Source organism: Colobus angolensis, unplaced genomic scaffold (genome assembly GCF_000951035.1).
Source record: "Colobus angolensis palliatus isolate OR3802 unplaced genomic scaffold, Cang.pa_1.0 Scaffold24, whole genome shotgun sequence".
NCBI classification, from domain to species: domain Eukaryota; kingdom Metazoa; phylum Chordata; class Mammalia; order Primates; family Cercopithecidae; genus Colobus; species Colobus angolensis.
Genome location: NW_012115599.1, coordinates 5753046 through 5777114, shown reverse-complemented (window position 1 = coordinate 5777114; position 24069 = coordinate 5753046). Strand labels below are relative to the sequence as shown.

Genomic DNA, 24069 nt, shown 5'->3' with positions numbered 1-24069 from the left:
GGGAAGGGATAAGATCAAATGGTAGAACATGATACACTACTTTTATATCACACAAATTTATTAAGTTATCATCCATTACCAATTATATAAGCAAATCAAGAAAAAAAAATTATGCATGCTCTATCCCTCGTGGTAAAGAAATTTAAGACATATAAATTTGGATAAAATTTTGCTCTTCTGTGGCATATACATTAGCAAGATTTCTCACACTTAAACCACAAATATATGTGGGTGTTTAGATACATACATGCATATTAAATATCACCAGTTTTTTAGATTAGCTGCAAGTCTTTTGAAACACAGAAGGGAAATTCATGATTCAAACACAAGTTTAATGACAAATTATTTACCCATGTAATCAAACAAATGGATATCCTAAGTAGTTACATGATCACTTCAGGTATTCTTCAGTAAGTGATACATACAATATTAGTCATGATTGCCTCAGACAGCATCTGGCCTTTATGTATAAAATCACAACTAGCACTTACGTTACTGAGGGACATTTAATAAATGCAATGGCTCCTAGTTACAAAGTAACAATGAAGCAGCCTTATAAGCACTGTGCAGTTACTATATGAACACAAGAACTAGCTCTTGGCAGTAGCAATGAACTAGACTTTCTCCTCAAGCAGAGGTGTATTAAAAGCTGCTCAGCAATGAGTAGTAGTCCCTGGAAATATATTCGTAAGTATAAATAAAGTTACAGACTCCTTTGTTACAAAAATGTAATTAAGGTAAATAATAGGACGTTAACAAATGCTTTGTCAATCTCTCAGAGGAGAAAGCACAGGAAAAGGAAAATAGCTGGCCTAACACCCGGCTCAAATTGTACAGTCTTCTATCTATATATAAAACTGTGTGAAATAAAAGTAAGGATGTTTTATGTTCTGCTTGGCACTTTTGTACTCTATTGTTTTGTTTCTGAATCAAGTATATTAAATTAAAGCCAACCTACTACATATATAGAAAGCTACATATATCTATATATAAATATTTACATATGTATATATAGATACTTTCTTGTTATAAAAGATGAAGAAAAATAAATTAAAAAGCCAACCCCTTCCCTTTCTCCACCACATTGATATGCTCTTTTCATGCTGCTGTCCTTCAGACTTTAAAGTGCTACACTGAGTTATTGAGAGAATTACAGTTCAATAACACTTAGTTGGCTTCATGAGGCTCATGTTGGAAAATGTGGCTTCACAGAGAAAAATACTTCCATTTAAATACACAGAGAGCATTGCTGGACGTCTTGAGCAGATCTTCAGAGATGGAGAAGAAAGCAAAAGTGTTGGGTGGTACTCTCTGATAAGTCACACATCTACCACCATCTTTTTGTGGATATCTAGGCCACCTACAACCTGCAACAGACAGGAACAAATCAAGCTTCAGTGTCTGAGAAACTCCTCATTCATGGTCTGCTTCATCAAATTACAATTTTAAAAAATATTACTAGGGGGCTGGGCGCGGTGGCTCACACCTGTAATCCCAGCACTTTGGAAGGCCGAGGCAGGTGGATCACAAGGTCAGGAGATCGAGACCATCCTGGCTAACACGATGAAACCTTGTCTCTACTAAAAAAATACAAAACATTAGCTGGGCGTCGTGGCGCGTGCCTGTAATCCCAGCTACTGGGAAGGCTGATGCAGAACGGCTTGAACCCAGGAGGTGGAGGCTGCAGTGAGCTGATATCGCACCACTGCACTCCAGACTGGGCAACAGAGCAAGACTACATCTCAAATAAATAAATAAATAAAAATTACTTTAGCTATATTCAGGTGGTGAATTTAAAGACACACAAAAAAACAAAACAACAAAACTTGAGTGACCTCCTGTTAGAATTTTCATGGTTTCTTTCTCCTAGGATGACAGGCATTATTTTTTGGGTATTCTTGTACAAGGGCCAGATAGTAAATATTTTTAAGTTTTGTAGGCTACATATAGTTTCTTTCACATTTTCTTTTTTTTTTCCAAAACAACACTTGAGGTAAAAAGTATTCTTAGTTCAAAATCAGACATAAACAGGCCATGGACAGGATCTGGTTTGCTCCATAGTTTGTTGGCCCCTACTTCAGTAGTTTAATACTACATGATAACCAGATACTATGACAAAAACTGTCCTCACAATCAAATATGCGCGTCACTGTCAGTCTGTTCTAGAAAATTTAAAAAGTACCAAGTAAACATTTCTGCATATTATTTTTCTGTAGAGTCAAATACATGTAGTTATACACATCTCAGTGAATACTGACATGGTAATGTGAAAGTGTAGTATCTGTATCATTTCGGGGGAATGTTTTATTATATTTAATCTACATAAAGAACATGCATAGGTCATAAATGTCCAGTTTGATGAATTTTCACAAAGTGAACACCCAATAACCAGCGCCCAGATCTTCTAGTCACCAGACATCTCCCCTCCCCCTCCTCCCACCCAACATGGACACACACACACACACCAGTAGCTACTATTTTCTGTTTCTGTACATTTTATGAATGGAATCTCTTTCATGTCTGGCTTCTCTCAACTTTATGATTGTGAGATTAATCCATATTGTCATGTATACTTGTATCTGTATTATTTTTAAATTCAAACTAAAAAATAGCCCCTTTATTTGAAAAGTAAAGCACAAAGTGCCAACTAATTCTACAACTCCTGCTGTGGAAAAAAAAGCAGTTTGTCACCCTGGCCTCATTCGCTATTTGCTGACTTTCACTATTTACCTCCAGGTCTCTAAGATTTTTAGCTTTCACACACATTTCTTCCCTCCATCTCCCCCCCTACACACTTCACAAACTCTGTACCATTCCAATGGCTTTATCTTTATTTTCATTAGAAATTCAGCATTTTTCAGCTGGATGTGGTGGCTCACGCCTGCAATCCCAGCATTTTGGGAGGCTGAGGTGGGCAGATCACTTGAGGTCAGGAGTTCAAGACAGGCCTGACCAACATGGTGAAACCAGGTCTCTAATACATTTAAAAAAAAAAAAAAAGATTAGCCGGCATGCCTCCAGCCTGGGCAACAAACTGAGGCAACATTCCTTCCCTCGACCTCACCCCCCAAAAAAATCCAGCATTTTTCATTGTTATAACTATACAATACAGATAAACAGAATTATGTATTATGATTAGTTTTTCTTTCCTGCACATTTGTTTGGTACACAGTTAATTCCTTTGCTGGGTGTTCTACGTTAATTATAATTCAACCCCTAACTTTTGTTCTAAATACATTCAACTAAAAATATTATGTAATTCTATCAATTTTACTGTCTTGAAAGCACTCTTTGAGCCTTCCAACCTGCTGCACTCTAGACTTTTTGTCTTCAGGCCTGTCATCTCTGGCGCTCTTCATCGTATCGGGGATCCTCCCTCTCATGCTGGACCCTCAGATTCCTGGATCCTACACTCTCTACTTTTTTGATTTATGACCTTATTGCAGTGGGAGCATGTCCTCCAGTAGTTTCCAAAATGAGAAGGCCTTACATACCTAAAAGTGTCTTTCTACTACCATTTGAGTTTATAGAGAATTTTAAGTTGGAAATAACTGTCCCTCAGAATTGCAAAGGCAAAATGCTCCATGTTCTTGTGGGTTTCTAACACTGCTACTAAGAAATCTGGTGCCATTATGACTCCTGGTTGTTTATACGAAGCCCCACTCCCACCACTCCACCCTACTACCCCAGCTCTTTGGAAATCTGCAGAACCAGTTATTTGCTCCCACTGTCTCAAAATTTCATGACAGGGTGCCCAGGTCCAGATGTTTACAGACTATGCTGGATGCTCCATAAGCCCTCTCAGAAAACACATTATTTTTGGCTTTGGAGTATTTCCTTGATTCATTTTTGATTATTTGTTTCCTTCCATTTTCCTTCTGGAATCCTAGCATTTGGGTGTTAAACAGGTATCTAAAATTGCATTCCCAAGAGCTCTTTTATGTATTATCCAACTTTTGTTTCAAAAATTCAATATACAATATCCCCGAGAATAATGACAGGTTTCGGGTTTGCTTTTAAAGTTTTTACTGGTCTTGGCTAATCTGTTTGTTTTGAACTTATTTTTTTGGACCTGGTTTCATCTTTATATTCCATACATAGAGGTTTCCTTCAGTGTTTGGTGAGATCCTTGACTTTGCTTCTGCAGAAAGGGCACTGGAACTTTGGGTGAATGATAGGGTTGTTGAGTGAGAGCTATACTTTGAGTGATCTAGTAGTACCATTTCTTTGGGGAGATAAGATTTCCTAAACAGGGCTTTTTCCCATCTCTTGCCTAGACAGTGTTAAATCCAGCTGCCAGGGAGTCAGGAAGTCAGCTACAGGGCACAGATGTCAATATGCAAATATGCTTACTGTCACTTAGTTCCCCAACACATATACCCCACCTCTGCCTCATGTCTGCCAGTCTAGAGACTCTCCCCAGTCTCCTGCTAGGGTGCAGGAGAGAGAGCTGTCCAGGTGAACAGAGTAGGGAAGGCGATCTTGTGTGTTCCAACTCCTTCTTAAAACAGACTTTAACCAATCTTTGATTTTAGCCTCACTCTCATCCTCACTTCCAGTTGCTTGTGCCATCAATTTCTGAGCCTTTCATGGATTCTCCATTATAACCCAGTTTGGTTCTCAGATTTCCAAGCTGATAAAGCTTAGAATCATTCTGCTAAGTTAGTTAACCATTCAACTTTCTAAACGTTCTGAATTATCACATTTAGATGCTGTCTCTTCTCTGCTCTTCATTTTTGTCCTTGTGAGTTCATAACCCTTTCTTTTTAATTCATTGCATTTGATTGGAGTTTGGGGAAGAGGTAAAAATAAATTATACATGGGTTCAATTCACCAACTTTAAGCCTGTCACTAATCATTTGTAAGAATTATTTGTATATATTAAGTACTCTGAAAATTTTGAAGTACATATATAGTATGCAATCTTTTAAAAAAACTTCCAATCTTTCACTGTTATAACTTGAGAAGTCAACATAGAAAGAACTCAATGAAGCCAAAATTACAAGTGCTTCATAGTTGGTTTTAAGCACACGAAAAACATTTTTCTCCACTCATAAACTAGGCCCCTTAAAATTACAAGCAAAAGGCAACTGATTACAAATACTGGTGACCAGACACAGTGGCTCATGCTTGTAATCCCAATACTTTGGAAGGCTGAAATGGGATGATTGCTTGAAGCTAGGAGCTGGAGACCAGCCTGGGCAACATAGCAAGACCCCTGTCTGCAAAAACTTAAAAATAGGCCGGGCACGGTGACTCATGCCTATAATCCCAGCACTTTGGGAGGCCAAGGCGGGCAGATCACAAGGTCAGGAGATCGAGACCATCCTGGCCAACATGGTGAAACCCCCTCTCTACTAAAAATACAGAAATTAGCTGGTCACGGTGGCGTGTGCCTGTAATCCCAGCTACTCAGGAGGCTGAGGCAGGAGAATCACTTGAACCAGGGAGTCAGAGGTTGCAGCGAGCCGAGATTGCGCCATTTCACTCCAGCCTGGCAATAGAGCGAGACTCCGGTCTAAAAAAAAAAAAAAAAAAAATGAAAACTTAAAAATAAACTAAAATAAATATTGGAAAATAAACTCAAAACTTAGCTTATGTCTTCAATATAGATAATAGCTTAATTTCCTTCCACTGATAAGTGCTATACTTATTACATTTTATATATGCAAGTAATCTTCATTTATATGAAGATTATATAAATATCATTTTATTTATATAAATATAAATACCTCTTCCAATACCACCGAAGCCAAGAATTTTCCATTTATTTTATTCCCCTAAGGCTTAGAATTTCTCCTTTCCTTCTTTTGAAAACTGGCTGCTCTTTATGATGGCACTACCAGCCTGGTCTCATGTCACACTCAACCATATGCCAGTCCACAGGAGTCTTTCAGTGATCCTTGGCAATGGTGAAGGAGGTGAAACGGAAGGGAGAGAAAAGGTTTGCGGTAGCGCCCCTTGGGAGTAGTTCAGTGTCTTAAAAGTCTCAAACCCATCTACCTCTTCCAAAGAGATGCAGTCTATTCTTTACAGTGCCACCCCACTTTTTGAAAACAAAATAAAAAGATGGTTTTTGCTTAAGGATAATATGAACTTCTACTTAAAGGTCAAAGTAGCTACACTTCAGCTCTTGCATAACAAACAACCATCAAACTCACTTGTTTTTCCTTGTGTGATTTACATTTAAAAATAAAAAGGAGAAAGAAAACCTTTCTATGGAAGCATCCAATCATTACTCACAGAACAATGTCAAACCTTTGTTATCTTTGCCTCTACTCTAGATGCTCTAGTTTTCTCTAGTATCTCTAGCTTGCAGTTTAAAATCCTTGTAACACATCAAAAAGTCTACTATCTATATTTTTAGGGCATAAGTAGAGAAGAGAAGCTAAGTGGTTGTGGTTGTGCTTCTGTTCAGAAGCAATGAGTGATTAAATGAACCTTAAGAGTATAACCTAGTCGTAATTTGAGGGGCTATCAACAGTAAGTCAAGTAGTGTCCTTGTGGCATTTGATCAGAGGATCACTGAGAATGTTAATTCTTGAGAATAATAATTGTTAATTTTGTTAATTAATAATTACAACGAAGGCCGGGCACGGTGGCTCAAGCCTGTAATCCCAGCACTTTGGGAGGCCGAGACGGGCGGATCACGAGGTCAGGAGATCAAGACCATCCTGGCTAACACAGTGAAACCCCGTCTCTACTAAAAAATACAAAAAACTAGCCGGGCGAGGTGGCGGGCGCCTGTAGTCCCAGCTACTCAGGAGGCTGAGGCAGGAGAATGGCGTAAACTCGGGAGGCGGAGCTTGCAGTGAGCTGAGATCCGGCCACTGCACTCCAGCCCGTGTGACAGAGCGAGACTCCGTCTCAAAAAATAAAAATAAAAAAAATAAAAATAATTACAACGAAGAACACACTTCAAAACTGAATATGGGCAATTAGGAAAAATCAAATATATAAGTTTTTAGGACAAAATACGGAAATTCTCTATTAAGTGGTTTTTAAAATATGTTGCTGAAACATAACAGAAGAACCAGCTCTTTTGTACTTACAGCACAGAATTCTTCAAAGGATATTCTTCCATCGCCATCCTTATCTGCATTTATTATGGTTTTGTCTACAATTTGCTGTAACTGTGTATCTTTCAGATTGTTCCCCACCATCATCTTCAATACCTGGAAGAGTTCCCCATTGGAAATATAGCCATCTTTATCCATGTCATAGATACGGAAAGCAACTAAAAAAAGGGGAGGAAAATCAATTCCAATGACAAAGCAATCACAAGCAAATGCTTTCAATAAGAAAGAAAATAAACTGACAAACATCAAAATTACAACTATGAGGACGTCTCCTTCCTTAAAATAGAGTTGTCCTTAGGCACAGTTTAACATAGTTGGTTAAAAGTATGGGCTTTTGAGGCTGCCTGAGCAGATTTAGTGGAGCTTAGAGTAAGTTAACTGTCCCTGCTAAGCTTCAGTTTCTGCACAAAAAAAACACTAGAAATAATAACAACTCCAACCTCTCTTGTTCTTTAGAACATTTCTTCCCACTTTCACTAAAAAAAAATCTCTTCTCTAAATTACAAATGTAGTTTACATGGCTGTTTTCAGTAGAAAGAAACTGTTTTGCTTCTATCCAACTAAAAGCAACAATGACACATTATTCAAATATAGTAGTGGCAAATGTCTTAAAAGGATTTTCACCAGAATGTAAAATTTCAGTTATGTCTAAGGATCTGGAATAAAAGACATCTTTTTCATTATTTTAAAAACCATTCTATAATACGGTATGAAATGATGGTAGTGTAAGAGAATGAAGTCAGTGAAGAAAAATACTTACACCTCAACTTCTGCTCCTTATCTCCTTTGACACTGAACTGAGAGACGCCCTCAATGAATTCTGAATAAGAGTTAAAAATGTTCACAAATCAGAACTTCCAATTTTTTACACAAAAAAACATATTTACCTTACATTCCCATAAAAGGATATTTCCTTGCTGCAAAACAAAAGTACTACTAGCAACATTTAAAAATAAAATTGTCAAATGTGAAACCTCAACAAACAAGGTCTCTCTGTATTTTTTATTTGAACTTGGAGTTCTCTAAGGTCAATCAATTTGAACAAACATTTGTTAAGTGCAAGATAAAAGAACCCTCAAAACATATTCTTTAAGTTAACTCTTTCCTCTTAGAATATGACTGTGACAAGGGGCTTTAAAAAAAACCACTACAAATTGTTCTGACACTACAAAAATAATTTTAAATTTCTACTTCAAAACTGTGAACCAAATATGCTGTTAGAAGTTTCATGACAAATCATTTTTCTTCACTGCCTGATAAGCACTAAATCATAATCAGTTTTATATCCCTCCACTTATAATTCTGTTCTCCAAACTAAAATAACAAAATCTATTGACAAATCTCTAGTGAAATGTTTATTTACTTGTTTAAAAAAAACAAAACAAAACTGGGCGTGGTGGCTCATGCCTGTAATCCCAGCATTTTGGGAGGTTGAGGCACGTGGATCACTTGAGGTCAGGAGTTCGAGACCACAGCCTGGCCAACATAGTGAAATCTCGTCTTTACTAAAAATACAAAAATTAGCCAGGTGTGGTGGTGCGCACCTGTAATCCCAGCTACTCGGGAGGCTGAGACAGGAAAATCGCTTGAACCCAGGAGGCAGAAGTTGCAGTGAGCTGAGATTACACCACCACGTTCCAGCCTGGGCAAAAGAGCGAGACTCCATCTCAAAAAAATAAATAAATAAAAGGAATTGCAGTTTCTAATGTTGTATATAAGAATATACAGTATTGCCCTAAAGTGAGATTAATTTTCTAAAAAGAAAGGAAATACTGAGTCTCCCCTGCTTTTTGGTAGATTATCCTAAAGAACAACTTAATCATTTATGAACTACAAAGTAAAAGATCCTATTTCATTAAGGTGCATATACCACAGATGTTGAGGTTTTAACATAATCTATTATTGTAACGTCACAAGGAATATAAACACTTTTTCTTTTTTACATAGAGCTGTAGGAATACAAATAGGTTATCTAACTTGTGAGTATAAAAAATAACTACTTTCTTACCTTTAAAGTCTACTTCTCCATTCCCATCTGTGTCGAATATATCTATTACTCGCTGTACTAAAGGATTCTGTTGTAACTCAGGCAGAGACATGAACTCTTCCACACTCAAAGAACCAGAATTGTCCAAATCAAGCTTCTTAAATCTCTTTCCTAGCCTTTTAATTTCATCCGCATCAACTAAAAGCAAACAAAAAAGGTAGCAAGAATTTTTTTACAAATGTTCCCAAATCCTTTCTAACAGGCAGTAGCAAGATTTTGAAAAATTTTTTTAATAGTTATAGGGGGAAAAAAAATCCAGCAGTTATCCAACAGTTTAATTTCCAATTTGATAAAAAGAGGTATATATTATAATGTTAACTAATTTCTTCTCATAGAATAAATACAACATAAATACTTCTATTTGGTTACCTTTCTGTTTGTTTGCACCTGCCATTACATACATCCGCTGTATGCTGAGTCTCAAGATATTCCAGGCCTGATAATGCTAAGCTGATCACGGAGGTCACAAAAGATTATTTCAGGACTGACAATGCCAATGCTAAGTTGATCATGGAGGTTCTACCAGACAGATTCAATCAACCTCTGTTCTGTACACCGAAGAACTTTCATTTTCATTTTTCTTGTTAAATTTTAATTTACTTTATTTCTAATAGTTCATGACTCAAAAATTCAAAGGGTATTCAAAGTTCAAAGTTTCCCTCCCTTCCCACCCTGAGATATCCATTTCCTTTCCCTGAAAGCAATGTTGCCATTTCCTGAATATTCTTCCAGAGTTACTTTACAAGTATGAGCAAATAAGCCAGCTTTTACTTAACAACCAAATAGCTAAAAAAAAAAAAACAACCAAATAGCTAACAAAATTCACTTGTCAACACCTTTAAAAGAGAAAGAATAACTAAAAAGAAATGTTTACATTAGTTTGTAAGTACTCCATAAAAATTCAGTGTCTCTTATATACATTCTTGAAAAAGCTGGGTTTAAGCTGTTTTCTTCTAAATTACATCATTTTAATTCCTTTAAAATATCTGACTAATACACATAAGTAATTTTGATCATGACTTAACAGAAATAGTAATTACAAATATATTTTTTAAATTACATACAACAGGCCAGGTGCAATGGCTCATGTTTGTAATCCCAGCACTTTGGGAGGCCAACGTGGGCAGATTACTAGAGGTCAGGAGTTACAGACCAGCCTGGCCAACATGGTAAAACCCCACCTCTACTAAAAATACAAAAATCAGCCGGGCATGGTGGCACGCACCTGTAATCCCAGATACTCAGGAGACTGAAGCAGGAGATCACTTGAACCCAGGAGGCGGAGGTTGCAGTGAGCCGAGATCACACCACTGCTTTCCAGCCTGAGTGACAGAGTGAGACTCTGTCTCAAAAAATTAAAAATAAAAATAAAATAAATACAACAACTTTTAAAAAGAAAATTAAGAAGGCAAATGTTATACTGCCCATGAGTATATATGTATTATAGCCCACAATGCTAGAGAACAGTACAAATACAAGCTGTCTTGACAGCTTAAATATATGGCATCCTCACTGTAAGAACTTAAAAATTAAAGCATATATTTTAAATATAAATTATATTAAAATAGAACTATAATTATCTACACTATCAAAGTAAAAACTACAGCTACAAGGTGGTGTTCTAATACGACTTAGTTCACACATAATTGGTAAAGAGGAAGGAGAGTAGTATTGTCAGTAATTATGGAAATTTCATTGATTCACAGGGATTTTACACAGTATGTTATAAAAGGATCAGGGGCAAGTTTCTTAAAAAAAAAAAAGGCCGGGCACGGTGGCTCACGCCTGTAATCCCAGCACTTTGGGAGGCTGAGGCAGGCTGAGGAACCTGAGGTCAGGAGTTTGAGACCAGCCTGGCCAACGTGGTGAAACCTCATCTCTACTTAAAAATACAAAAATTAGCCGGGAGTGGTGGCGGGGTGCCTGTAATCCCAGCTACTCGGGAGACTGAGGCAGGAGAATAGCTTGAACCTGGGAGGCGGAGGTTGCAGTGAGCTGAGATGGTGCCATTGTACTCTAGCCTGGGCAACAAAAGGGAACCTCCGTCTCCAAAAAAAAACCTCAATATATGAAGACCTTAAGAAAACAACAGTGGGCCGGGCGCGGTGGCTCAAGCCTGTAATCCCAGCACTTTGGGAGGCCGAGACGGGTGGATCACGAGGTCAGGAGATCGAAACCATCCTGGCTAACACGGTGAAACCCCGTCTCTACTAAAAATACAAAAAAAAAACTAGCCGGGCGAGGTGGCCGGCGCCTGTAGTCCCAGCTACTCGCTGAGGCAGGAGAATGGTGTGAACCTGGGAGGCGGAGCTTGCAGTGAGCCGAGATTGCGCCACTGCACTCCAGCCTGGGGACAGAGCAAGACTCTGCCTCAAAAAAAAAAAAAACAAACAAAAAACAAACAAACAAACAAAAAAAAACAACAGTAAAGAGGTGCCACCCTTTAGAGAAAACAAGTTTAGTGGCTTTAAGAACCTCAAGTCTTTCTAACATTGTTATGTTGTCTGGTGAAAACTAAGGACACAGATGAAGAAGTTGTGAAGACAATTTCTTCTGTTTTTATGCTCCCTCACCCCCAAAAACTATTAATAAATGTAGCCATACATTGGCTCACCACTGAATTTTAGAAAAGTAGCTTCTACTAAAGCAAGTAACTTCAAGAACCTATACCATACCTTAATAGAAGCACAAGTCCCCATTTAAGGCTCATAAGTGATGGGTTATGGTGTTTCATTTGTACAGTTAATTTGTACTTGTATTTTTAAGATCATCACCGTTTATGTTAATACTCTGTTACAAACAAAGCTGCATAATTTGAATGGTCTGCTCTATCCATGTTTTTCCCAGATGTGACTTCATGGCATGTGAGGTTTTCTAGAAAACATGTATCAGAAATGCTGGGATGAAAAATTTATCTAAATACTGCTGCAAACAGCAAAATACATATACAGTCATGCATCACTTAACGATGGGGTTACATTGCGAAATGCATCATTAGATTTCATCATTGTATGAACATCAGAGTGTACTTACACAAACTATGTGGTTCAGCCCACTACACACCTAGGCTATATGGTCCAGCCTATTGCTCCTAGGCTACAAAATCTGTACAGCATCTTAATGTACTGAACACTGTAGGCAATTGTAACACAATGCTAAATATCTGTGAATCTAAACATATGTAAACATTCAAAAGCTACAGTAAAAGTATAGTATGAAATTTTTATTTAAATGGTACATCTGTATAGGGCACTTACCATGAAAGGAGCTTGTGGGACAGGAAGCTGCTCTGGGTGAGTCAGTGGTGAGTGGTGAGTTAATGTAAGGGCCTAGGACATTACTGTAGACTTTATAAACTCTGTACACTCAGGCTACACTAATGATGCATTTCTCAATGTAACCCATCGTTAAGTGACACATGACTGTATGTGTATTTTCAGCTCCATTATAATCTTACAGAACCACTGTGTATATGTGGTCAGTCACTGACCGAAAATTATTATGTAGCACATTAATGTATATAAATAATCTCATCAAAAAGTTCACATAAACACTTCATAAGCACATCAACTACATAAGGCATTTTATCCCTCTATTAAAGAGTATTCCTTCTTTATTGGAATATGTGACATAAATGCAAACTGTTCAAATAAACCTTATTTCCCCATTTTCTTTTTCTTTTCTTTTTTTTTTTTTGAGACAGAGTCTCGCTCTGTCGCCCAGGCTGGAGTGCAGTGGCCAGATCTCAGCTCACTGCAAGCTCTGCCTCCCGGGTTCACGCCATTCTCCTGCCTCAGCCTCCCGAGTAGCTGGGACTACAGGCGCCCGCCACCTCGCCCGGTTAGTTTTTTGTATTTTTTAGTAGAGACGGGGTTTCACCATGTTAGCCAGGATGGTCTCGATCTCCTGACCTCATGATCCACCCGTCTCGACCTCCCAGAGTGCTGGGATTACAGGCTTGAGCCACCGCGCCTGGCCCCCATTTTCTATCTATAAAATGACATACCCTTAATCCTGAAAGAGGAAAAAATATAATCAAAGTCCTATGAATGCTTTTCGCTTATTTATTTACATGTCTACTCCACCTCAGGGCACAGTCCATGACTTTTTCATTGGTGCTCTGGGCATCACATATAATAGGTGCTTAATAATGGTTTTAATAATGTTTTAAGTGAGTATTAAGTATTTCAAATGTAAAACTTATTGATTAAAATGCCACCAGTATTTAAAACTACTAGCTAACCAGGTACCAATCAGCAAACCATTCAGAACAGTGTCTCAAAGTTCACAGATTTTGCTGAAGAGGTACCCTCTTCAAGCTTGCCTTAATTTTTTACACATATACTAAGGATTAGTTACTCTCTTCTTCCAATCTTTAGTTTACAATCACAGACTAGGGAAGGTGATGGGGAAATTAAACATAATAGATCACAAAGGTGATCTGCTATGAGTGGATAAGAAAAGACAATGTCTCCACTAAGTGGACAAATCAGGATCATTTCCTCTAGGCTGTATGATTAATGGGAAGAGGAAAGGCAGAAATGTAGTATCATAATATTTATGCAAACTATTTATTAGAGTCTATTTATTGAAGCAGGGACATTAATCATAGTTTAGAAAGTTGTTTATCAAGAAACTGAAATTGAGGCACTTAAAGGATTACGTTTTAGTTACTCAGAAAACTCCTCTAATCCAGGAGATAGCATTCCAGTCTTAATAAATGAATAAAAAATATTAAGAATACTTGAGAATAAAGAATCACAAATCAAATAAATATATTTGGCTCAATCCATCTTCTTCACACTGCCAACAGTAATCTTTCTAAAAGGCAAATTCAGTCAAACGGCTAGCTCCCGTGCTTTACATTTTCTAGTGGCTTTCTAATACAAAAAGTCTAAAGTCCTTAACAACACTAGCCTCAAATTTAAATTTCCATCTTATCTCATTCCCCATTTCCTTTTCTTTGGCTACAATGCTCTTGGCACAACTCTCCTAGAGTACAGATTTTATACCTCATTTCCTTATAAACCTCCTGCTGGAATGTCCTTGCCTGAATTCTCCATTTATGAGACACCTGTCAATTTCTCTCTAGGGAGAAAGGTGTTTGTCACTAATGATTTATAGTTGTATCATTACCTCACTCACTGGCAAAAGCCCTTAGAAGGAGTAGTTAAATTTTATTTACTTGTTTTAATATCTTGTAAAACATTATAAAGTAGTTGATATCTGTTCTGCATGAATAGTCAAAACTTTCCTCAGAGGCAAAGCAATGTGCCAGTGATCACGTTTTACCTTGACAATAAATGACTTCTTAAAAAGCCCCTTTAATATGACTAGGAGGGAACAAGCTCTAATCTTTCCATTCATCATCATTCCCACATACCCTATGTAACTAAAACTGATCTTGAGCTAAGAAGCCAGAGCAGTGTGTGAGGAGGCAGTATCTTTTCTCCAACCACTGATTTATTTCCTCATCTCCCTCCCCTCCTTTCAGCTAGGATTACAGTGATGAGTAAGACAGACTAAATACTCAGTATTTGCAATCTAGTTGAGACTGAGCAACTAGAGGAATCCATACCTAAATATCCAGAATATTTTTAAATGGCCAGCTTGGAAAGTAAAGCCAGGAAAAAATTTTAAAGCCAAGATCTAAGAAAGTTGTCTTTCAAAAACAAATGGTAAAAATGTTATTTTAGGTATCAAACAAAATGATTTATTTGGTCATTACTGGCACCCGAGGGGCAGTTATTTAAGCACTTTCGTTTGCCAGCAGTGTTGCTGTGTTGCAGTAGGACATTAGAGTATAAAACAGAGTTTTAATTCTTGAAATATCAGCATTAGCAATCACCTACAAATTAGGAACAGATCTCTAAAGTAGATCAAACCCATCTTGTTCGCACCATTAAATTTAGTTTCAGTATATTTATAGAAGATCTGCACTTAGCGCGAGTTAAATACTGAAGAACAAATTCCAACTTTTGGTGCCACTTTTCAGAAAATATTTTTTTTTCCTACTGCTTATGATCATATTCCCTTAAAAGAGATGGACAAGGAAAAACAAACAAACCTCACCCTCTTGACTCATCTTGTGACTCAGAGATACTCTTTTTCATATGTTTTGCCAGGCTGAAACTCATGTTATTTTTCTACTTTTTGGAAGGACAACTTTGGCAGGAATGCCTTAACAGTTGAAAATGCCTACATATTCAATTGAAATTTTATTAGACAAATGTTAAAATAATCTTCTCAAGTCATATACTGTTATCTAAAATTTAAGCAAGGTGGCAAAAACTTAAGATATTTTAGTCAGAGTTTATAAAATATAAAAATTACTAACAAGAAATTGGTAGATTGCTTATATAGAAAACCGTCGATCAATGCACTCTGACAGTTCTTAGGGATAAATGTGAAATTCAGATGGTAACTCATTTAAAAAAGTGACTTCAAAAATCTTAATGTTACTACATTAAAAGTATTAAGAACTTGCTCACGTTGCTACACTAAATTTGCTATACTAAATTTTAGTATTTTCAACTGGACGTATTAATACTGCACCAATATACTACTAATAGAAACAGAAGGTTACATATTCATTCATCATGCTTTCAGATGATGAAACATAAATCATCTCCCTTATACTTATATACTTCTTTCATTTAGAAAAAAAGGAAATAAGAAATTTCAAAATAGGAAGAGACCAGTCTCCTGGTTCTGAAAGCATTCGTATTAATACACACACACCAAGCTGCTATTCAACTGTTGAGATTAAAAGTAAAGACAACTTAAAGAAGTGTAAACTGTTTTAGGTGATGCTAAAATTTTTCAGAATGAAAAGAAAATGAAATAAACAGAATGGTAGAAAAACAAAACTTTCCTCAAATTTTAGCCAATTCTCAATAATTGTGTAGTAGAAAATAGCAACAAGACTATTGCTTCATCAGGAAATTCTTTTAATAGCTACTTTATAAATAAGTTTTACCTATTAATACACCAAATTATTAAAAACACAGCAAGTCTCTCTAAATTCTAACAATAATATTTTGAAAGAAACAACTATATGTAATGTGGGACCCAGGAGAGAATCCTGGAAAAGAAAAACACTTTGCAAGTTTCACCATTTTTTTCAGTCATGTATGTGGTTTAATATTCTTTAGCCAATGTTAATTTCTTGATGTTGATTACTGTACCATAATTCTGTGAGATGTTAACATCCTCACATTAACGGAAGTTGGCTGAGGAGTATTCAAGAACTCTATTATCTTTGTAAGATTTTGTAATTTCTCCTGAGTCTTGGCTCCAATTTGTGACAACTCTTGATTGATTGTCCTTCATGACCTTGAAACTTTTGATCCAGTATTTTGTAAAACTTCCCTCAGTTTGAGCTTCCTGAATGCATTTGGGTAAGAATACCACAGAAATGATATTGTGTCCTCCAATACACTGTATCAAGGGGCTCATGACGTCAACATGTTAACTTTGATCACTTGGCCAAGGTGGTAGCTGCCAGATTTCTCCACTATAAATCTACTATCTTTTCCTTTGCAGTTAAAAAAATATCCTGGGCGGGGGCGGGGGGGAGGGTAGGGAATACTTTGAGATTGTGCAAATACTCTTTTCTCCTCAAACTCTGACCTAATTTTGGCATCCATCAGCGGGTCCTGTCTGATTTATTTATTATTGTGGTATTTGCATAATAATAAATTTCTTTTCCCCTCTTCTCTCTACATTAATTGGGATGCTCCTGTAAAAAACACAGACACACACACACACACACACACACACACACACACACACACACAAAACCAAAACCAGTGCCTTCTCTACCATTTATTAAAATACATCGGCATGGACTCATGAGTATTTTAGTACATGAATTAAAATCCAATACTATCATTATTTTGTTAGTCAGATTGTTCCAGCTTTGGTCTTTATTAGATCTTCAGGTTGGCTCCTATGTGGCCTTTCAACAATCTCTCTTTTTTTTTAAAGTAATTCCTTAATTTCTGGCACCATAATTATGTTCAAGGCTTATCCCAACTATACATACTATTTCTAAGACACGATCCCCCAATCTCTTTTGTACAGCAAGAAATTTAGAATCATATTATAGAATGAGAACTATTAGAAACTACTACTCCAACACAGGATCCCGGAATCTCTATCTTAGAGGTATTTTGAAAAAAAGCCATCTGACATGGCAAAATTATCTACGGAGAAGCTTGTATTGAGTAATTCTTGTGAAGATCACAAGAAAAAAACCTCATAGTGTCATCAATAGAAGTTACTGAGAAGTTTTTCAACATAAAGATTAACTTAAAAGCTTTACAGTCTTTTATAAAGACACCTCCTACGAAGTTAAGTGGCTGTATTTTCATGTGACCCCAATGAGAAGTAAAATCCACCAGGGGGCGCAGCAGATAAAACCTTCAAAAAAGAGCTCCAAAACAATTCTCCAGTTTTATAACGACCTTGTTGTGTACCAAGCAGTTTAATATTTATATTCTGCACAGTTTGACTACCAAATGAACAAAGCAAAGAGAGCACCCTACCAATATTATGCCAGACTTTAAATAGTATATTATGAAATAAACATGAACACAGTCATACATGTATGTGTTGTACCTTTTCTTAAATACATGAAAAACTTTCATCCACTTAAAAGGTCTACATTCGAGAAATGTATCATAATCTTAGACTGCAAAAAGTAATGAGTCTTTTTGGAGCTCCTAGATTACATTTCTTACATACTTGAAAGATTATCATGCAATTGTCAAATACGCAAAAACTCGGTATCACCACCAACAAAAGAACTATCAAATTGTAACAAAAATGCTAATTTTTTTTTTTTTTTTGATATGGCGTCTCACTCTGTCACCAAGGCAGGAGTCCAGTGGTGTGATCTCAGCTCACTGCAACCTCTGCCTCTTGGGTTCAAGCAATTCTTGTGCCTCAGCCTCCGGAGTAGCTGGGATTACAGGCATGCACCACCAAGCCCTGCTGATTTTTGTATTTTTGGTAGAGACAAAATTTCACCATGTTGGCCAGTCTGGTTTGAACTTCTGACCTCAGGTGATCTGCCCACCTTGGCCCCCAAAAGTGCTGGGATTACAGGTGTGAGGCACCACGCCTGGCCTAAAAAATGCTAAAAATAATTTAAGCCAATTTTGAGAAATAACTGACCTTGAAATGATGCATTATTAAGTATATGGTTCTACAGGTTTTGACAAATACATATACCTATGGAAGCAACACTACAATCAAGATAAAAGAATATTCCATGACCCCTAAACACTCCCTTCAGCCCGTTTGCAGTCAATCACCCTTCTCTCACCACCCTAGGCAACCAATGTTCTTTCTCTAAATTCTATCTAGAATTTCATGTCTACAGGACCATACAGTAGGTACTCATCTATCGTCTTTTACTCACCAAGTTTTTGACACTAATCCATGTTGTTGCATGTGTCAGCAAGTTTGTTCCTTTATACTGCAGAGCAGTCTAGTCCACTATATGGATATACCACAATTTGTTTATGCATTCATCTCTTGATAGACATTCCTGTAAAGCTACTATAAACATTAATGTGTAGTTCTGTAAACAAATGTTTTCCTGGAATTGCTGGGTCACAGGGTTAAGTTTTCAGAAACTGTCAGTTTTCCAAAGTAATGTACCATTTTACTCTCCCATCAGCAATATATGATTATTCCAGCAGCTCCACATCCTTGCTCACATGTGGTATTGCCTTTTTCATATATTTTTATTAGTTAATTGTACTTTTTTTAAAAAAAGCATTATCTAAAAGATTTGTGAAATTATATACTGATCCAGGTCCTTTGTTAGGTATTTTCTAATACTATTTTCTCCCAGTCAGTGAGCTGCCTTTTCATAGGTGTATTTTAAAAACCAAAACCTTTCAATATTAATGAAATCCAATTTTTTCCCTTTATGATTCCTGTTTTGTGTGCACTAAAAGTCTTTGCCCATCCTTGATCATGAAGATTTTCTCCTATGTTTTCTTCTAGATGTTCCACTGTTTTATGTTTAAATCTATGATCTATGTTATTTGCCTTTCATATATATATGTAGATAGATGACTTTTTATTCCATACAGAAATATAGCTGTTTTGTTGAAAAGGCTCCCTTTACAATGGCGCCTTTGGGGAAAAAAAAAAATATACACACACACACACACACACACACACACACACACACACACATGAATTTTCTGACTCTTCTAATACCCGTGCATGTCCACATGGAACTAACCACCAATTTGGTAAATTTTTAAAAATCTTGTTAAGAATTTGATTGGGAAGGTCTTGAAGAAACTATAGATAAGTCTAAGTAGAATCGACACCTTTGTAACAAGTCTTCTAATCTATGAATGTGGTATGTATCTTCATTTGTGTAGGTCTTTTTAAGTTCCAATAATTTTCTGTAATTTGGTGTACCGATTTTACACATATTTGGTTAAACTTATACCTGAATACAATTTTACTCTATTATGCATGGTACTTGTCCATTTCTTTTTTCTTTTCCTTTGTTTTTTTTTTTTTAAGACGGAGTTTCGCTCTGTCGCCCAGGCTGGAGTGCAGTGGCATGATCTTGGCTCACTGCAACCTCCGCCTCCCAGGTTCACGCCATTCTCCTGCCTCAGCCTCCCGAGTAGCTGAGATTACAGGCATGTGCCACCATACCCAGCTAATTTTTGTATTTTTAGTAGAGACGGGGTTGCACCATGTTGGCCAGGATGATCTTGATCTTCTGACCTCGTGATCTGCCTGCCTCAGCCTCTCAAAGTGCTAGGGTTACAGGCGTGAGCCACCACGCCCGGCCCCATTTCATTTGTAATTGTTCTCTACTATTACATAGAAATTACATTGTTTAGGTATATTATCCTTGTATCCTACAATCTTGCCAAATTCACATCAGTCCTAGTAACTTAAGATTTGCTATATATATATAAAACCACATCATCTGAGAATAAAAACAATTTTACTCCTTCCTTTCCAATCTCAATGTCTTTTCTTTTTCCTGACCATGCTGTGACTAGGACTTCCTAATACAATGCTGATTAGAAGTGGTCAAGAGTGGAAAATCTTGCTTTCTTCCCCAATCTTAGGTAGAAACCATTCAGCCTTTCACCATGAGATATGAGTATGAATAAAGCAAAGGTTTTTTAGTAGATGCCCAGTATCTGTCTGAGGAAGTCCCCTTCTATTCCTAATTCACTAATATCATGAATTATATTAAATTTTGTCAAACACTTTACTATAATTACTGAGAAGATCATGTGTTTTTTTTCGCTTTTATTTGGTCAAAATAGAACTCATTCACCCAATGAATGATGTCCAAAGATGTCACAAAAGAAGCAGAACACGTGTAACAATCCTAACAATACATTCTTAGAATTGTTTTCAGAGCTCAGTGAGCTTCACATTAATTTTTGAATGTTAAAATCACATTCCTGGTATAAAAATCCCCTTGGATGTGTTATATCATCCTTTTTTTAGTATTTGACTTGCAAATACTAAATGATTGTTTGCACATATATTCTCAAATAATGTTGGTTTATATTCCATATTGATTTTCTTACAATGTCTTTGGTATTACCATCAAGGTAATGCTAGCTTCTATTTTCTAAGAGTCTAGATAAGACTGGGTTTCTTTCTTTCTTGTTATTAAATGTGACAGAATTTACCAGTAAAGCTGTTTCACCCTAGTATTTTCTTTGTAGAAAGATTTTGAAATATAAATTCAATTTTATTAACTAATAAAAGGCTATTACGATTTTCTATTTCCTCTTATTGTCAGTTTTAGTAATTTGTTTTGCAAGGAATTTGTCCATTTCATCTAAGGTATAGAACTCATTGGCATAAAATTGCTTATAAAATTCTTTTGTTAGCCTTTTAACATCTGTAAGGATCTGTAATGATTTCAGTGCTTTCATTACTGATATTGTGATTGTGTTTTGTTTTCTAGACTGCTCCTTCAAAATATAAATACCACATATCACTGACTTCTTCCTTCCTTATATAAAAAAATGACTAAAAATGACCAACACACTAGAACTCATTCACCCAACGAATGATGTCCAAAGATGTCACAAAAGAAGCTGAACATTTATAACAATCCTAAAAATACATTCTTAGAATTATTTTCAGAGCTCAGTGAGCTTCACAAGACAATCTAGCATAGAAAAGCCATGTAACGTAAACAGTCACAAGAAACCTTGAAGACAACAAACTCAAGATGAGGAAACAAACCCAAGGAGTTAGGTAAGCTGCTCAATGTTATAAAGCTTGATGACAAAGTGAGGTGACTGGGATTTCTTGAAATACTTCCTGATCTAATTTCTTTTCCTATGTTAGTTCCATCTGAAGAGTCAGCAAAGAGCCCTAGGCTAAGAGATACTATGCATCACTGCTATTCCCCCAACCTGCATTTCTGGGCTAAATGTGGAGAAAAGAGAGTAAGAGTCTTCCCGCTCCAGGTAGATAAAAATCAGACCATGGATTTCTAAGACGTCCTTTCTAACCCTTCTCTCAACATGTATATTACGTTTATCCTACTGAAGACTTGTGTATTACTGTTTTTCTCCTTTTGGTTTATCCACCTTATGGTTCAAATCAATATAGGCAGTAGGTTAATGAAAAGCATGTATTCATAGTATCATACAGATATACCTTCAAGTATTCTGTTATTAATAACCCTGCTTAAAGAAATATTTTTTAAAACCAAAATGTGGGCCGGACGCGGTGGCTCAAGCCTGTAATCCCAGCACTTTGGGAGGCCAAGACGGGCGGATCACAAGGTCAGGAGATCGAGACCATCCTGGCTAATACGGTGAAACCCCGTCTCTACTAAAAAATACAAAAAACTAGCCGGGCGAGGTGGCGGGCGCCTGTAGTCCCAGCTACTCGGGAGGCTGAGGCAGGAGAATGGCGTAAACCCGGGGGGCGGAGCTTGCAGTGAGCTGAGATCTGGCCACTGCACTCCACACTCCAGCCTGGGCGACAGAGCGAGACTCCGTCTCAAAAAACAAAAAAAACCAAAATGTGTATTGCCTAGTTCAATGACACATCTTATTCAAAAGGTTCAAATCAAGCAGTAAATTTAATAAAAATATAGTTATAATATCATACAAATACATCTTCAAGTATTCTCACTGTCATTAATAACCCTGCTTAATGACATACTGTTTTTTTTTTAAACTAAAATGTATATTTCCTAGTTCAATGATACATCTTATTCAAAAGATCTGGCTCCTAAAGCATTTCTTTGTTCTATATATTAAGTCCAGTCCCATCCTATTACACCACATTTTCCAGATCTTCCTCTTATCTACTGTCCTATGTGATTTTGCATTTGAATGTTAGTTGCACCTTTCTTTAGCTTTGTACCACACTCCACTCCCCACCCCATTTTCCTTTTTAAAAAATTGTATTTCCACAAAAGAATGCATATTTAAGAGTCTTCTTTTACTTTCAGCCTCCATTATTCAAGACTTACACGTATGGCTCCTCCAAAGCTTAATGTGGTTTACTGCCAAGAATGTCATACTGCATCCCTCAGTTTCTTTTTTTTCTCGTTGACTTTATCTTAACATTAAAAAATTCCACCACACAATTCATATAATGGTTTTTACTTTCTTCCTAAAGACATTCTTCATAGACAACTCTGTCATTTCGTTCTAATTTGAACCAATTGCTTTCTAGGCCTACGGCATAGTTATTATCCTGAGATTTTCACTGGTGTGTTAGTTAGGAATTCCGTTTCTGGGATCTCATTTCATCCTCTTTCTTGAACTTCTACTTCATTTTGCTGGGTTCATATTCAAGAACTCACTCAAGTTAACCTTCCCAAGTCCTTAAATTTCTGAAAGTGTCTTTTTTTGTTCTTACATTTGAGTGATCATTTGGCTGGTATCAAATTCTGGATTAGAAACTCAGAACTTTGAATGTATTACTCCACTGCCTTCTACCAACTACTGCTGCTGTGAAGAAGTCCAGTGCCAGCGGACTTCTATTCTTTTTAGGTAACAACTTCTACGCCTGGAGGCTTTTAGGGTTTTTTTTACTCTTGAAATTTTTTTACAAAAGAAGTTGAAACTAAATGTAGATGTTCTTTCATCTAATCTTGGCAATCAGAATGCTTTTAACCAAAAGTTTCAATTTTTCAAGAAAGAGAAATTTCTCCTTTTATTTAACTGATTATTTCCCCTTCTATTTTATCTAATATAGCTCCTGAAATTTCTTTCAGTCAGATGCTATCACTCTGTGTTCTCCAAATCATTCTTTCCTTGCACATTTTTCCATATATTTTATCTTTTGCTTTAACATTCTGAGAAAGATCCAAGAAGTTTTATTTTTGTTACGCAGATAGCTAGACTTTTTCACTAGCCAAAGTAACTGACTTCTTCAAACTACTCAAATTTGTGCCAGATAACCAGATTACTATACATCAAGAACCTCATTACCGAAACTACAAATTTCTTAGTGCTGCCACAATACCAAAATTTGACAGTGCAGATAAAGAAAATAAAGCTAGTCCTTCCTTTTCTTTTCTTTTTTTTGAGACGGAATCTCGTTCTGTCTCCCAGGCTGGAGTGCAATGGCACAGTCTCAACTCACTGCAACCTCTCCCTCCCAGGTTCAAGCGATTCTCCTGTCTCAGCCTCCCAAGTAGCTGGGATTATGGGCACCCACAACTACGCCTGGCTAATTTTTCTACTTTTAGTAGAGACGAGGTTTCACCATGTTGGCCAGGTTGGTCACGAACTCCCAACCTCAGGTGATCCGCTTGCCTCGGCCATCCAAAGCGCTGGGATTACAGATGTGAGCCACTACGCCTGGCCAGTCCTTTACTCAAGACTATTTGTTTAAAAACTTGAAATATTTAAAACATACTAGAGAGTCCAGGGATTTCTTTTTTTTTTTTTTTTT

The 24069-nt window shown here is 36.8% G+C and overlaps 1 protein-coding gene across 1 annotated transcript in view; it reads right to left on the bottom strand.

Moving 5' to 3' along the window:
• WDR92 (WD repeat domain 92) overlaps nt 1-24069 on the bottom strand; it is a 129292-nt gene that overhangs the window by 46285 nt on the left and 58938 nt on the right. Inside the window, 3 exon segments of the mRNA XM_011945276.1 lie at nt 7053-7237; nt 7840-7899; nt 9088-9264. Coding sequence (XP_011800666.1) covers nt 7053-7237; nt 7840-7899; nt 9088-9264 — 422 coding nt within the window.